Genomic DNA, 17,072 nt, shown 5'->3' with positions numbered 1-17,072 from the left:
TCTGTTCAGTTTGTGAAACGTTTATTTCTTTACAGCAAGGGTTTGTTTATTTCGTTTAGTTGTGAATAACATTTGTAAATCTCTGTAGTGGTATTTGTTTTTTTTAAATTAGTGTATTCGAGGTAACTAGAATGTTATGCTAAGTGTCAGGATTGTTGCCCTGGCCTGATGATGAATGATATTGGAGTAAATAAACGGGGAAATGAATTAATATGATTAAAAAAGTTTGTTTGTAAAAACAAAATGGTTTACATGGTTTACTGATGTTGTTTGGAGCGTTATGTTGTGTCCATTCATTCAGGTGAGATGCTGAGATTTGATAAGTCACATGGTTAAATCACAGCTGTATTTGGTCTTTTCCTCAATGTGGAATCATCTGGGATTGGGAATTAGTTGAAATAAGTTTATTTTTATGGCTATGCTGTCCATTTTTAGTATGTCAGCTAGAACTTAATAATGTGATCAGCTATGACTACATAATTAGGATTCTTTCAAGTTTTGGCATGAATTATTCCATATTAATTTATGTTTTTTTTTTTTTTTTTTGTATTTTAGTGGAAACTAAACTTAAAAAATGCTTTTACTTCCATTGCAGCTTCACGGGTAATATCTGATCAGACTGAACTACGCCTTTTGGAACAAAGCCCCAGGCGCACAGACATCCTCATGCACAAATGGGGCTGTCGTAATGGGACAGTTGGGGAACTGGTGCAGATTCTTGAAGGCTTGCAGTGGTTTCGGCCCCGTGATATCATCCTTGAATGTATGCATGATTTTTTTTTCTTTTTTCCTCTCAGTGTATGTTGTCATTTGCTTGCTTCTGTTGTCTCCACCACAACTGATGCCCTAACCAGACAGATTATCAGATGGGTTTCGTGGTTGTTATGAAACTCGCTTCATCTTCTTTGTTCATGCACTTTATTGTCAAGGAACTCCCAGCGTTTCACATTTAAGTTGTGAAGAACAAACAAGCACAATGCTGTCAAATCTGACATGTCTCTGCTGTGGTCACACTGAGAGAGAAAGAAAGAGAATGCATGCAGATAGATTTGTTATAATGACTAATTGCAAATGAGATTGAAATGAAGCCATCTATACACTATATTTGCTTTAGATTCTCTAAAAAAATGTTTTTAAGATGTTGTCCTATTTTTTTGTCTATCTTCAGTAATCATATTAGAGCAGTGTTGTTATTTTTAACTTAAATGATTTCAAATCGTTTTTGGTAATTTAAATAAAGCTGAAATTATATACAGCATTTAATTATATAAATAAATAACACACACACAACTGTAACCATCTGAAATAAATAAGTTTAAGTTGAAATATTAAAACTGAAATGAAAGCTAAATATAATATAACAAAAATACTATAATAAAAATGACAAGCACATGACAAAGTGACTAAAACTTAATCTAAAATTAAAATGAAAACTGAAAATTTAAAAATAAAAGCTAATTCAAAATAAATAAATAATATACTTAAATAATACTAAAAAACACTGTATTATAGATGTGTAATTTTAGAGAAAAAATTTACCAACTGATATATTTCAGTTTTGTGCAATTTATTATAGTTGGATAACAAATCCATTAATGTTCTTTTGTATGCATTTCCAAAGGTAGACGTAAACCGCAGTCTCGTTCGGAGCAGCAGTCCGCTTCAACGGTACCACGAGCCACTGCATGTCAAACCAGTACAGTCAGCTTTGTCAAAGAGTTTCTACCTGACCACGGTAACATCTTATACTTTCTACAATGCTTGCACCTTATGATATCTGTGGTAAAATATATATTTTTAATATAGCTGTTTTGTTTTTCCAGAAATCAGGCCTCTACCCAAGCCTAGCCCTCCACCGCCCGATCTGGACTCCATTGATTCAAGAACCTCAAATATAGCGGAAGAGGTGCTTTATTTGATTAAAAAAATTCAGCCATTAAAAGTATTAATAAAAAAAGACGTGATAGGTTTGAGCAGTCACTCTGTTTTTATAGTGTCGTCTAAGCATTAGTCAGCATGACTCTTCCTTTAGTCATCATGTTTTTCTTCCTTTCAGTTACTTAACCCACTGACACTTTTGTGTTTGTTCACAGTGCCCATGCAAGAACCGTGTGGAGCCCCCGCCGCTTTACTCCACTGCGATGAGCTGGCCGTTTGAGGAAATACAGAGAGGCACATGCAACTTTTCCCCATGCAAGCAGATTGGTGAAGGAGGTTTCGGGCACGTGTATCAAGCTGTGATGAGAAACACTGAGTTTGCTGTGAAGAAGCTGAAAGAGGTACTAAAATAAACATCTATGAGAGTTTGCTCGTTCTGTTATTGAGTCATTCAGTTTCTTAAACATCCATGTCCTTTCTCTCTCTTTTTTATTTGGATGTTCGGAGCAGGACTCTCATTTGGATTGGAATGTCGTGAAGGAAAGTTTCAGGACGGAAGTGGAAAAACTCTCACAGTAAGAAACTGTCTGTACATCCTCTGCTCCTCTGGCTTATGCTTCCTTCTCTCGTGCTTTAAATCTGTCTTTCCTGATTTGTCTAAAGGCTGCCACACACTACAAGATGATTGAGACTATTTTGGGCCCAATTCTCCCCTTCCGACAATCCTAGGTAAAGTCCCAAATATCTTGATAGTTCTACAGATTATCTTCAGATTTTCCGGTGGGGTGAGGTGTGTTAAAAGTAATTGAATCTGCTCTGAAGAACGTCAGGGCCGCAGCGATCTCTTATCATAAATATCCAACATGTTGAATATTCTTCGATCAGAAATCCAGCTATGTGGGGGAATCCTAGAGGACAAACGTGCACGCACATGGAATGAAACGATACCCAATCAGAAAGCTGGCTGACCGAAGCATAACACAACCTCATTCAGACTTTTCTGTAAAATGTTCTGTAAAAAGCAGTACAAACACTATTATCGCCATTTCTTCTTGCTTGTTTGTTTACTCTAAAGTCACATTAAACCCCGTGTTCACAGTCTGGACTTGTTGTTTGTGAATGGAATCTGTTAGTGTGTGATGTGCTTGGTCACATCGCGGGACTCCACACACGATGGAAACGAAACTATTAAATCGGTGTTTTTTTTTATTTTTTATAGTCATGTAGGTGGTCTCTCACATTTTAAAAGACTGACAAGATTTTAAACATATTTTAGTGTGGGCCAGCCTTTAACTAGCTTTTTTCAGTCTGGCTATGATTCATTTATGTTTGTTCAACAGAAGTGCAGAATGGGACTTACCCGCTTGAAATTTGATTGCTCTTTATGCGCAACACCTCTTCATGAGCCAAAAAATGAAAATCTTCAGCCTACCCTCCAAATCTTTTTTGTGGTTAGTTGTCATCCTGTTGTCTCTTAATTAGGTCATTTTTTTTCTGACACATTTTTCAGCCACACTTTCAAGCCTTGCTTCCTTCAGCTACTATAATGCTCTCATTAAATGTTAAGTAATACAATCTAACATGTTTTCTTATTCCGCAGATACAGGCATCCCAACATAATGGACTTTGTTGGCTACTGTATAGAAGGACAAACTTATTGTCTCATATATGTTTATATGCCGAATGGCTCTTTAGAGGACCGACTACGCTGTGAGGTGAGTTACCACTTTTGCTAGGGCTCGGCTTCATGATTTAGTATGTCACTTGAAGGCGTAATTCTGTTATCATTTTACTCACCATCATGCTTTTACAAATCTGAATGACATAATGTGAAAGTGAATGTGGGGCAAGGCTGTCAAGCACAAGTAAAAAAAAAAAACACCACTAAAAGCAGTTTGTATGACTCGTGTTCAGTCATACGATAGAATGAAATAAAATCATTATTCGCTGAAAATCATCTCCTCGGTCAAATCTCATTTGCAGGCCTGTACATTCAAATATTGTGCATCACAACTTATTGCGCAAAGTTTGACGTCAATGACAAGATATGGCATGTGTCACTATGGCTACGGTCAGACTGTAGGTAAATGTGGCCCAAATCAGATTTTTTTCTGATTCTAATCTTTTTATTCTGATTTGGCCACTTCTAGAGTCTAGAATCTGATACTGGTCAGATGTTGTGCAATGTCTCGAGCTATTTCACGTAGTGTAACTGCGTAGCGCGTCTGTGTTGTACGTCACACGCATCACACATGACCAGCGTCAGCCAATAGTGAGCCTACGTGTGACGTACAACACAGACGCGCTACGCAGTTACACTATGTGAAATAGCTCGAGACCCAGAGAGAAGGAAATGAATAGTGGAATAAAGTCGTTATTTTTGTTTACTTTTTGCGCACAAAAAGTATTCTCGTCGCTTGATGAGGGCTCGTATCATAAAACTTTTTTTTTTTCCCCGCATCCTCTTTGTTTTTTATATCGTCTGCGCACAGATTCGCTTGCTTGTGGCTTCCGTGGCAGATCACACTATAAATAAACATGGAATCACTTACTTTAATGTCCTCCTTGTTTATTTCTGTATGACAGTGTGCTGCGTGACATCTTTTTATTGTTCTCTTGCACATGTGGGTCAGTTTGGGACCATGATCTGTTCACAATGGAATCTGATATTGGCCACATTTAAAACCACAATGTGAATAGCTATACAAAAAAAAAAAAAAAATCAATCTGAGCGATAAATTGGAATTGAGCACTAAAGCTCGGAGTTACTTAAATCTCACTTGTCAAATCATTTGTCACTAAACAAGTCATTTGTGTTTGGAATACCATGAAGGTAAGTAAATGATGACAGAAGTTAATTCTATGTGATCTAACATCATAGGTCTGTGTTATTCACGATGCTTGTTTCTTTCAGGACAGCAACGCCCTCTCTTGGTCACAGCGTGTAAATGTGGTACTGGGCACTGCGAAAGCTATTCAGTACCTGCATTCTTGCTCACCTGCACTTATTCATGGAGATATCAAGAGGTGAGTGCAAGAACATGTAAACCACATGAACTCTACCATTCAAAAGTTTGTGGTCAGTATTTTTTTTTATTCTGAAAGAAATGTAATACTTTTATTAAGCAAGGATGCATTAAATTGTTCAAAAATGACAGTAAAGACATTTTCTAATGTTACAAATGATTTCAGTAAAAAAAAAAAAGAAGCTTTTCTTTTGAACCTTACATTCATCAAAGAATCCTGAAAAAACAAACGTGTCATGGTTTCTACAAAAATATTAAGCATCTCAACTGTTTTGAACATTTAATAATAATACGAAATGTTTCTTGAGCACCAAATTAGCATATTAGAAAGATTTCTGAAGGATCATGTGACACCGAAGACTGAAGTAATGATGCTGAAAATTCAGCTTTGCCGTCATAGAAATAAATGAAATGACTTAGACATTACTGAAAATTCTCTCTAAAAAGCCAAACATCATAGCTTGAGCTTCTGAGAATCACACTGTTGTTGCATAAAAGGTTGGAATCATATTGACCCAGGTGACCATCCAACTCAGGGCTTTAGATCAGTTTTCATGTACACAGATTCATTCTCCACTGGTGCCTTTAGTGAGTGCAGTGACTTCAGGTTTTACAAATGTGATGGGCGCAAAGTACTTTTAGATTGGGATGGGTTTAAATCCATGAAAAACAAAATAACTTCAAGCTTTTGGGTCAGTTCACTTGTTTGCTACTGGTTTCGTTAAAACACCAGCACCAGAAAAAGGGAAATTTTCAAGCATGAATTCTCACTCTAAGATAAAATCAACTGCAGCCCCAGTTTTTCTTTTTGTTGAATATATTGTTCACATAAGTCAAATGAATAAAATGCATTGCAAATTACATTGTGTTGGTTTCATGTTAACCATTAGGGATGCACCTGGCTTCTTTCACAAACCAGTCATCTTCCCTCAGCTCTAACATCCTTTTAGGGGATCACCTGGAGCCCAAGCTGGGGGACTTTGGATTGGCGCGTTTATGTTGGAGCCCCAGCAAAACCCCAGGCAAAACGTCCACGGTGGCTCACACTGCAACGGTACGGGGAACTCTCGCATACCTCCCAGAAGAATACCTGAAGGATGGACAGCTAGGAGTGGAGATCGACATCTACAGCTTTGGAGTGGTGAGATGCATCTTTTAAGACGTGCATTGTGAAAGCAAAGTCTCATTGTAGGGAGTTCACCCAAAAATGAAAATTCTGTCATTAATTACTCACCCTCATGTCGTTCCATACATGAAAGACTTTCATTCATCTTCGGAACACAAATAAAGATATTTTTTATGAAATCTGAGATCTTTCTGTCCCTCCATAGACAGTCTATTCAACTACCACTTTGAGGTTTCAAAAAGTTCATAAAGAGATCGTAAAACTAATCCATATGAATTGAGCGGTTTAGTCCAAATTTTCTGAAGAGCCTCAATGGCTTTATATGATGAGCAGATTTAATTTAGGCTTTTATTCACATATAAACGTTGATCAGCGAACTTAAACAAACCTGCTTGATGCTTGAGAACAAACCTCATTGGTTCTTGCTGAAGCGCAAACGTGCTTCGTAACACGAGAATGAACTTCATTGGTTCTCACACGTCAAGCAAACATGATTGAGCTTCTGTTTACCTGATGAATGTTTATATGTGTGGATGTAATACAGTTAATTCTGTTTACCATATTTGGACTAAAATTTGGACTAAACTGCTTGATTCATATGGATTAGTTTTACGATCTCTTCATGAACTTTTTGAAGCGCCAAAGTGGTAGTTGCGTAAACTGTCAATGGAAGGACCGAAATCTCTCAATTTCATTAAAAATATCTACATTTGTGTTCCGAAGATGAACGAAAGTCTTACAGGTTTGGAATGATGACAGAATTTTCATTTTGAGGTGAACTACCCCTTTAAATGTAAAAAAGTTATTACAACTTTGACCACCTGATTGTACTCCAAAAGTTCACCATCATCCACATCAACAATATTTTATTGCAATAACATTGGGCTGAGATCCACAAAAAAAGAACCCATTTTAAATTGAAAATGGACTGAGACTCCATCACACCTAATGAGATTTCAGCTCACTTTCCAATGTTTCCAAGGCCAATGTAAAAAAAATACTTTTTGATTCACTTATGTGAGTTTTTTTTATTTATTTTTTTAAAGAAGGACCCACCCTTAATTTGATCATCTTTAATGTTCGTAAACAGATGCTGCAAATGTCTTTCGGCTTTCCATCTTTCATAAAGTAACACTCCGGTTTCTCTCGTACGCAGGTCATGCTAGAGATACTAACTGGACGGCAGGCTCTTGAGGTCGATGGCCAATCCAAAGCTGTTTACTTGGTGAGAAGAGCTGAAGTCATATTATAGTAACATTTGTTAGTGTAGAGTTGGTGTTAATGGTGGGTGATTAAATCTGTTTTTTGTTTTTTTACAGAAAGATCTGGTTAAAGAGGAGGAAGATGATGGGAGAAATTTCAGCAAAGGGAAGCACTCGCGGGAGCTGTCCTATGCTCACGCAGCGGAGAACATCTGCAGGAAACATCTGGATCCTCGATTAATAACTAAAGACTCACCTAACCCTCATGGATCAATGGAAATTTCTCAAATGGCATGTCAATGTTTGGAACGACGGAGGAAGAAGAGGCCTCCCATGAAAGAAGTAGGAGAATCTATTCAATGCTATTTGTTTGTAATAAGTTATTTTAAATAGAATAAAATATTTCACAACATTACTGTTTTTACTGTATTTCTGATCAAATAAATACAGCCTTGGTGAGCAGAAGAAACTTCTTTTAAAAACATGAATTAGATCTTAAAGGAGAAGTTCACTTTTAAAATGAAAATTCTGTCATCATATAATCACCCTCATGTTGTTTCAAACCTGTATGAATTTCTTTCTTCTGCTGAACAGAAAGGAAGATATTTAGAAGAATGTCAGTAACCAGACAGTTTTTGGGTCCCATTGACTTCCATAGTATATTTTTTTCCTAAAAGTTTTTAAAAGTGAACTTCTCCTTTAATTACTCCAAACTTCTGAACTTTTTGAATGGGAAGTAGTCACGAAATATTTTTTCAATAAATTATGACTTTCTGGCTTTTTGACAATTGGACATTTTTAGAAACAATAATACCCCTTCATAATAATATGTTTTAGTTAGAATTTTAGATTTATTCTGGCTCTATTGGTGTTTTATAGGTGTTCAAAGCACTTCACGATGTGCATTCAGGGTTGAAGACCTCTGGCAGATCGACCATGGTCAGAATATCTCCTGTATCATTTCACCCATCCACCCCTGAGCCACTGCGCTCCGACAACAGCTCCCTGGACTCTCTCGCCCATCAGTTCTCCAAACTCCACCCTCAAGAGAACACATACCCCTGCCTTCACAAGCCTATCTTTCCCACCTTGGCCTCTGAAATGACTCAGTCTGGCTGCTCTGAGTTAGAGTTGAATGCTGAATCATGGGCTTCACATTCCTCTGGCATGCCATGTGAATCAGATGAGAGTCAAGGCTTCTCTCAGTACTTGACAAGTCACTGTAGCAGACCTCAGTCGCCGTCATGTGGGGCCTGTGGTGTTCAGAGCACTAAAATAAGCAGTTCTTTAGAGGAAAGCCCATCACAGTCCAGTCCGAATGAAGGTAATATTTGTTATTTAAACCGATAGATTAGGAACATCATAAATATTTAAATAAGCATTTTTTTGAATGTATGTTATTTATGTATGTATTATATATTTCTGCTTGTCCCCGTTTCATTCTCTGTCTGAATCTTTACAGATTTTTCTGACCAGAAAGTCTTTATCAACCCTATGAGGCGACGACTGGTTGATAAAATAGAGCTTTATGAAGAGGGGAGGATTTTAACTTCAGATCTGCTATCATCAGGAGACTCGTTATGTAAGTGTCCAAATCAATTGTAAATGGATTCCACAACTGTATACAAACAAATATTTGGTGGGGACAGTTCTGGGTTCTTCAGGCAACACGAGAAGCTGCTTTAAGATGGAATTTCATTCAAGCTGAGCTGATTAATGACCCTTGTAGTATAGTCATGGATGCTGGTTATCATGAACGCATCTGTTTGATCGGTACTTTGAATGCATCAGGTCACAAATTGCCATTTATAACTTAAAGCGCTACTGTAGTGACAAATATAAGGCCGAATACAAGACCCCCATTATCTAACCAAGCCCAGTAAGCAATAGACACATTTTGTATGTATTATTTGAATGCTTTCAACAAACTGATACTCGTCCAACAAATACAATTGAACAAGTATATACTGTATATATAAACTCAGCAAAAAAGAAACGTCCCTTTTTCAGGATACTGTATTTCAAATATAATTTTGTAAAATCCAAATAAACTTTACTGACCATTATTGGAAACGGTTTAAACAATGTTTTACAATGAACCATAAACAATTGCACCTGCACCTGCGGAAAAGTCCTTAAGACACTAAGGCCCGGTTTCACAGACAGGGCTTAGGCTAAGCCAGGATTAGACCATAGATCAATTAGGACATTTAAGTAATTTTTATAAACATGCTTAGAAAAAAACATTACCGATGTGCATCTTAAAACTAAAAAGGCACTGATATATTTTTAAGATCAGTCAGTGCAAGTTTATTTCAGTGGAAACAGCTCAGACTTACATTTTAGTCTAGGACTAGTCTTAAGCCCTGTCTGTGAAACCAGGGGTAAGAGTTTACAGACGTTAGGCAGTTAAGGTCAAAGTTCTTACTTGGGACACTAAAGAAACCTTTCTACTGAATCTGGAAAAACACCAGGAGAAAGATGGCAAGGGTCCCTGATCACCTGCGTGAACATGCCATAGTCCTGCTGCAGGAGGCATGAGGACTGCAGATGTGAACAATGTGTGCAATGTCTGTAATGTAAGACGCCTAAGACAGTGCTAATGGGAGAAAGGAAGGATCGTCCTCCTAGTGCCAAGCCACATGTTAGACGTTAGAGAACTTGCATGTTTATGAGGATGAGATGCACTGTAGTACTTTTAAGTACTTTAAAGGGAGGGGGGGGTGAAAGTGAGAGGACGTTTCATTTTTTTGGTGTTTATATGTTTGTGTGGAGCTACATGTATATATGTTTGTGTGGAGCTACATGCATTTATCAAAGCCACAAATATTTCATCACTATAAACCATTTCATTATAATTTTCATTGGCATTATTGAGTTAAAAAGATGGAAAAGGATCTTTCCAAAATGTGTTGAGACAATTTTTGTGCTTCTAGAAGTTACCTGTTAATTGAATTTAAATAATATACATATATATTTTCATTATTTTGTAGACCGAGGGATGAGTGCTCAAACAAGGGAGCCAGAAGAGAGTGATGAGTTTGCAAGTGAGACATCTGGAATCAACATGCAGTCGCCGGCTGCAGTTTAACACTGGCTGTTTGGAAGAAAGAGCCCAACAATTGTTAAAATATTATACAAAATATTCATGAATTATGGTATTATATTCTTTATGGTACTTTTTTTTTACGGTTATGGTAGAGAAATTACCTCCATAAATACCTCGGCCAAAGGTATTTTTTATTTATGGTGATGGCAAGTGAAAAGTGGTACGGATAATGAAAGCTCTGAAGTAGTGAACCTGTGAATCTTGAAGGACAAGTTAAATGGAAAGATATAAAAGTGCATCATTTATTGTTATACGCCTGTTATTTTGGCGATCTAATGTCTTGTCTGTTGTTGTTGGCTTAGTTCTCAGTGGCAAATGGCTTTTTATAGCATAAAGTGTATGGTTTATGGCTAAAACACTTACATGTATGAGTACTATTTAACATTAATGACTCATCTATTTCTATGGTACTAACTAGTGATTGTTGTATAAATTGAATTAAACATTTAGCCTGTGCAGTTTTCATTATGCATTATTTTAACTGTCAGCAAATCAACAGCAATAATATAACAGCTTTATTTGAAACACAGCATGCGTTTCCATCAGAGGCCATATTCAATATTTCTACATTTAGCCCATTGCTTTTTAAAGATCCACTTTTCAAACGGCCAAAAAGCTTCTTTTGATTCACTCTTAATTTTTGCTTATGTTATTGTTTATTGTAAACACTGACTTGTAAAATGTTTATACTTGAAAAAATGTTTTGTATTGAAATCTGTTTTGAAAGTTTAGATAATTTATCAAAACACTGGAATTTTGTGAATGGAATATAACCTTATGTGTGTTGGTAGAGTTTTATGCTATTTACATGAATTATATTATTATTAGATAATTTTTTCATGCAGAGATCATGAATATTAGAGAAATCATTATGTTAGATTTACTGGAAAAATTACTGTTTTTACCGTAGTTTGTTACGTAATACAAATATATATATATATATATTTTACCTTATTTCTATGTATATATTCTATAAAAGATGTTTATATGTCCCAAGGGTTGTTTTTTTATTAAATTTCCACCTTTTTATATTATTATTATATGAAGATCACATTAAAAATCACAAAACTTGCACATTTTTTCACTTCATTTATTTTTGTTCCCTTTTCCCAGACCCAAACTTTCAATCTGAAACCTAAAATATTTACATGTCTAAAACTACAAGTGAAATGAAACATTTCAATATTTGTGAAAATTATTAATATTTTTTTTTAAATATATAGATGTAATTTACTCTATTAGAGATATACAGATTATGTACATGTATTTAGATAGATTCATTTATATTCTACATTCTAATAACTCTTTGTATTTTATTGACTTTGCTAAGTAAATACATTAAAACTTGTGAAAAAAGTTGACAATTCAAGGTAAATATCACTTGTGGGTATAACATTTTTTGCACGTGTGCAATCAAGCAGTGATTTTGTCAAATTGTGCATATAGTTGATGAGTGAATGGAATGTGATGGTAGAATTTTTTTATTGAACAAAAAATATAATGCCATTCATAAGTGCCAAATAAATAAGCAAGGCACACCAATACAATTTGGGAAAACAATGTACAACTGAACAAAGAGGGATCTTTTCATTCATCTTCCAAAAAATTAGTCTCACATCATCCCAGCAAATTTGCAGGCCGGTTTACTATTCATAGCATATGACAGAACATAGTTACAAAGATGATGCTGAAATACAGTTTTGTCTTCATACACTGATTAAATTTATGGATAAAGAATTTACCCAAAATCAACATTAATGAAAATGTTTTGCCTTTTCAAACATTCCAAACACAATATGGTTGATTTCTAGAAAAAGTAGACAGATTTCAACTAATACACTCTCAAAAATAAAGGTTCTTTACTGGCATCTGTGGTTCAACGAAGATCCATTCCATTTCACCAAAAAATAATAATAATTATAGTTGAAAAACAGATTAAAATGTCCTTAACACCAAGTAAAAAAAATGTTATTTTAATAACTGTTCAAAGTTTCTTGTGGTTCTTCTATTGCATCGTTGCAAAAACCACCTTTTATGGAGAGTGCAAGTCATATCTTCCCAAAAATATCTGAGTGCATACAGTAGGGATGCGCGCGCTCTAGAGGCTGAACTATTGAGCGCTTGTCAGTTGTCAAGAAGATGGCGGCTTCCTGGGCGGCATGAAAAGATGTAGAGTTAGCAATATCTACAGTGAAAGGCGCACCCAGGGTTGAATTCGTTCTCTGAGTCCTCTCTCGTGATTTTAAAATTAAGTTAACGAATCGGAACGAGTAAGTATTTTGTGTCAGGCAATGACAGAATCCGAATATTTTGCAGCTTTCTGTGACGGCTAACGGTCCATACGCCATTTTTCTTGAGGGAAGCTAAGCGAGTAGCCAGAGACGAAACAATAACACAGGTTATTGAACTGTGCATCTCGAATAAAATGCCATTTGCAATTCTAACAGTAAATAAACATGAAACATGTAACATTTTCTCTGTTGTGCCAAATGAGTATGTAGAATTTGCAATGTTGTAATGAGCTATTTAGCATTGAAGCTAACTGGCTGCCCTGGATCTCATTGAACATTTCAGATAGAGTGCTAATGCGGCTAATAGCTAACAACAGCAGCAGCCGATGTACGTTCTTCTTTTTAGTCTTCTCAGCGCTGTTTTGTAGCAAGAAAATGTATATTTTAAAAGTAATATGGTGTATTTCTTTATAAATTTATAAATGCATTTGGATGATTAAAAAAAGCACTAAGCTTTTTTCCAGAGGGGTGGATTGTTTGGATTGTTTATCAAGATGGCGGCACCCAGACAAGAGAGGCATGAAAAATGCACATATCACATAAACCTACGATATTAACCTCTATCAGCATTTATTTTAATGCGCACTTTAAACGTATGTTTTTTTTTAATGTCCTTTAACAAGTTTAAATTTCATGCGCGCTTTTTTTTTTTTTTAATGCGCCTTAGTTTTATGGTATGATTTCCGATATTACCTTCAATATTTTGATACTTTTTGGGGGATCGTCGTCCGTTTAATTTATTTTTTAGATAATTTTTTGGGGGATTTTTTTTTCGCCTCCCATTTTTTAAAATGATTTATTATGATTATTTTCACCACTCTTTTCTAATCACTCTTTTTTTTTAGTCGCCACCTATTATTTTATATTATTATTGGTTTCCATAGCTCAATTATATACATTAGCTTGTATATGTGTTTATTATTTTTTACCGTCACTTATTTTATTTTTATTTATTTATTTATTTATTTTTCCGCACCGCCCATTTATATTCACAAGCTTGTATTTTTTTAAATAGACCTATTTCTTTATTTGTTTATATCAACCATTTCTATACACTAGCTTGTACGTGTGTGTTTTTTACCGTCACTTTTTCTCTTTTTTACTATTTATTTATTTTATTTTTCCCACCGCCCATTTCTATTCACCAGCTTGTATGCGTTAGATTTTTTCCACCGCCCATTTTTGTTCACTAGCTTGTACGTGTTAGCTTAGCCCCGTTAGCAGCTAACTAGGCGCTCGTGCTGGTAGCGTTTAGCTAGCCTCTGCAAGATGGCGGCATACACATCCTCATCGAGCTTTTCTTTTTTTCTTAGAGACATTTAACCCAAACATGCTTTTTCGTTTACTATATGGAGATTCAAGAAAAAAATACACAGGAGCCCACCTGCATTTGATGTTGTGTATTTGTAGTTATTTTCCTTTATTTCTCCCGGAATTCGCGTTTCTTCAGCCGCCGGCGTCCGTCTATTTATTTTCTTCTCGTGATGAAAAGCGTCTTTTGCCGCTAAAATGGCGGTTCGCGCAGATTTGAGCGGCTAACATGCTAACCGGCCAACATTAATCACACGCTATACTTTTGGTTTCCGAAGCGCACAAACACTAATATTTGTTATAACGGGATTTTTAGTACATTTGGGGCGGCATTTGGCCAGAAATAACCTTGTGGAATTCGAGCACAATTTGGTGACCTAGTTAGCTCGCGCGAGGCTACCTTGTACTAGCGGGCTAATCCGGTTAGCACAGAGATTTTGACACACGAATGCTGTTGAAATCCGAACTAAAATCAGCGCTGTGCGTGGGATTTGTGTTTCGCTAGAGAATTGGACATGGCTTCTTCAGGCACCTCGGTTCTGCAGCCGCGCTGGAAGAGGGTTTTGGGCTGGTCTGGCCCGGTTCCTCGCCCGAGACACGGACACCGAGCTGTGGCCATTAAAGAGCTGATGGTGGTGTTCGGCGGAGGGAATGAAGGCATTGTGGATGAGCTGCACGTCTATAATACAGGTAATGATGCTATTCTTTTATAATAAAGCGGTTATTTGTGCACGTACTTGCGTTTTATTTCAGTAGCATTTAACGTTAGCTCACTTATGTTATTAGCCAAATCCGTTCTGTCCGTTCTGCTATGTCTTGGTGGTCAGATGTGTTGTTTTGGTTTTTACAACCGCTGTTTGAAAACTAACATATTGTTGCATTTATGCAGGTTTACACAGCTGCTTCTATTTTTGTTTAGCAATAATTTCTGTACTAATTGTTTACATATACAATGTTAGCCAGGTGCATTAGCGCAGTTAGCGGCTAGACCAAATCTGCATAAGTGATAAGCTAACTAGCCGTAAAGAATGTGCACACAATAATAGTACACTTGCTTGTGCAATTCAAAACTCACACCATCAAGTAACGTTAGTGTTTGCACTAACATTAGCGCACTTAATTTGGGTGCATCATCTGCAGAATATGGCGTTGCACTTGTGTGCACTATGGAGTTGTTTTGTTTTTAAGATGTTTATGTGTCAGCTAGCCAGCTAACGCTACAGCACTAGCCAAGCACTGGAACTGGCACGCCAAGAAAAATGCAAAGAGAAATGGCGGGTTAAAAGAACGCCACCTACGTCATCACAACACACATGCCCCGCCCATAGTATTTCCCGTAATTCCATGTGAATAGTGAATACTTCTAGGATGAATGGAAGAGTTTGTGATTCACGGAATTTCTGATGTGGATAATTTTATTGATTTTTAAATAATGTTGGAAAATTTTGATAAGGTCTGGGGAAGGTTATGAATCATTAAGAAGTAGATTCACTCCAAAAAGCATAGTTTTACATTGAAAATATATATAAATACTATATATTATTATTAAGATCATGATTTAAAGATGCCCTACATTTGCATGTTGCTCATGGGTCATTTTTATTTTATTTTGGAAGTTTGTAATTATGAAGAACCAGTATCATTCAGTGAGATATTATTATAGTGTCTATACTAGATGCTGTTACAGATTTAATATTTTGCATTCGTTTTTTATTTTTGTTAAATTTTAGTTGTTTTTGTTAAGTTTTACACAAAGTTAAATTAAAATGAGAAATGTTGAGCTGAAATATTATTTAATTTTTTACGTTTTCATTTTTCAGTTAAAGGGTTAGTTCACCCAAAAATGAAAATTCTGTCAGTAATTACTCGCCCTCATGTTGTTCCAACCGCGTAAGACCTTTGTTCATCTTCGGAACACAAATTAAGATATTTTTGATGAAATCTGAGTGCTGGATCACTTCTCCATAGGCTGCTAGGTGACCGAAACTTGCTGGCCCAGAAAAGTTATTAAAGAGATCGTTAATATAGTCCAAGTGACTACAGTGGCTCAATCTTAAGTATATCAAGCGACGAAAATACTTTTTGTGCGCAAAAACAAACAAAAATAACGATTTTATTCCACTATTCATTTCCTTCTCTCTGGGCCTCTAGTTGGTTCACGTAGTGTTTTTGCGCTGCGCGTCTGTGTTACACGTCACCACATAGGCTCACAATTGGCCGACGCTGGTCATGTGTGTGATGCGTGTTGACGTGCAACACAGACGCGCAGCGCAAAAACACTACGAGGCCCAGAGAGAAGGAAACTAATTACCATGTGCAGAACAGACTGAAAGAATGTGATGCATTGCAAGACGCCACTGAAAGAACTTTATTCATCTAAGCCACAATGACGCAACTATGTGTTTCTCAACAGCCACCAATCAGTGGTTTATTCCTGCTGTCAGGGGTGACATTCCTCCCGGCTGCGCGGCATATGGATTTGTGTGTGACGGCACCAGACTCCTTGTGTTTGGGGGCATGGTTGAGTACGGAAAATACAGCAACGATCTTTATGAACTACAGGTAAGCCTATCAGCACCATCTTTAAATCTCAAAGGTAGAGCTTAAAAGAGGATGCTGTTGTTTTCATTACCTCTTTCTCATAGCATCAGCCCTAACGTTTGTAATATTTCTCTAATTTCTGTCAAATACTTCAAACAGGCCAGTAGATGGGAGTGGAAACGTTTAAAGCCCAAAGCCCCCAAAAATGGCCCACCACCATGTCCTCGCCTGGGACACAGCTTTTCTCTAGTTGGAAACAAATGCTACTTGTTTGGTGGACTGGCGAATGACAGTGAAGATCCCAAAAACAATATTCCCAGGTAAAAGTTGGAGCCAAACTAATTCATGAATGTTTGAGCAGCAGATCCACAATTGATTTATTTCTCCATTTTTACACCAGATATTTGAATGACCTCTACACACTCGAACTACGCCCGGGGTCAAACATAGCAGGCTGGGACATCCCTATTACGTACGGTGTGCTTCCCCCTCCTCGCGAGAGCCACACTGCTGTTGTCTACACAGAGAAAACGTCCAAAAAGTCTCGTCTCATCATCTACGGCGGCATGAGTGGTTGCCGTCTTGGAG

The 17,072-nt window shown here is 36.7% G+C and overlaps 2 protein-coding genes across 2 annotated transcripts; both read left to right on the top strand.

Annotated features, from left to right (window-relative positions):
* Window positions 1-595: 595 nt before the first annotated feature.
* irak1 (interleukin-1 receptor-associated kinase 1) lies at window positions 596-11,415 on the top strand (the record flags this gene model as incomplete). The annotated part of the gene is made up of 13 exons (XM_084139118.1): window positions 596-763; window positions 1,622-1,735; window positions 1,824-1,906; window positions 2,094-2,279; window positions 2,389-2,453; window positions 3,479-3,593; window positions 4,793-4,905; window positions 5,838-6,045; window positions 7,187-7,255; window positions 7,350-7,574; window positions 8,112-8,556; window positions 8,695-8,814; window positions 10,226-11,415. Coding segments are annotated over 13 exons (2,009 nt in total), but the record flags the coding sequence as incomplete, so codon positions are not given.
* A 2,442-nt stretch (window positions 11,416-13,857) lies between these two features.
* On the top strand, window positions 13,858-17,068 carry LOC311077297 (host cell factor 1-like; the record flags this gene model as incomplete). Its single annotated transcript, XM_084139117.1, has 4 exons — window positions 13,858-14,633; window positions 16,357-16,505; window positions 16,644-16,804; window positions 16,885-17,068. Coding segments are annotated over exons 1-4 (669 nt in total), but the record flags the coding sequence as incomplete, so codon positions are not given.
* Window positions 17,069-17,072: the final 4 nt, after the last annotated feature.

This window comes from Abramis brama (assembly GCF_963993115.1).
Source record: "Abramis brama genome assembly, contig: SCAFFOLD_171, whole genome shotgun sequence".
NCBI classification, from domain to species: domain Eukaryota; kingdom Metazoa; phylum Chordata; class Actinopteri; order Cypriniformes; family Leuciscidae; genus Abramis; species Abramis brama.
The sequence above is the reverse complement of the archived record's forward strand: the minus strand, read 5'-3'. Positions and strand labels throughout refer to the sequence as shown.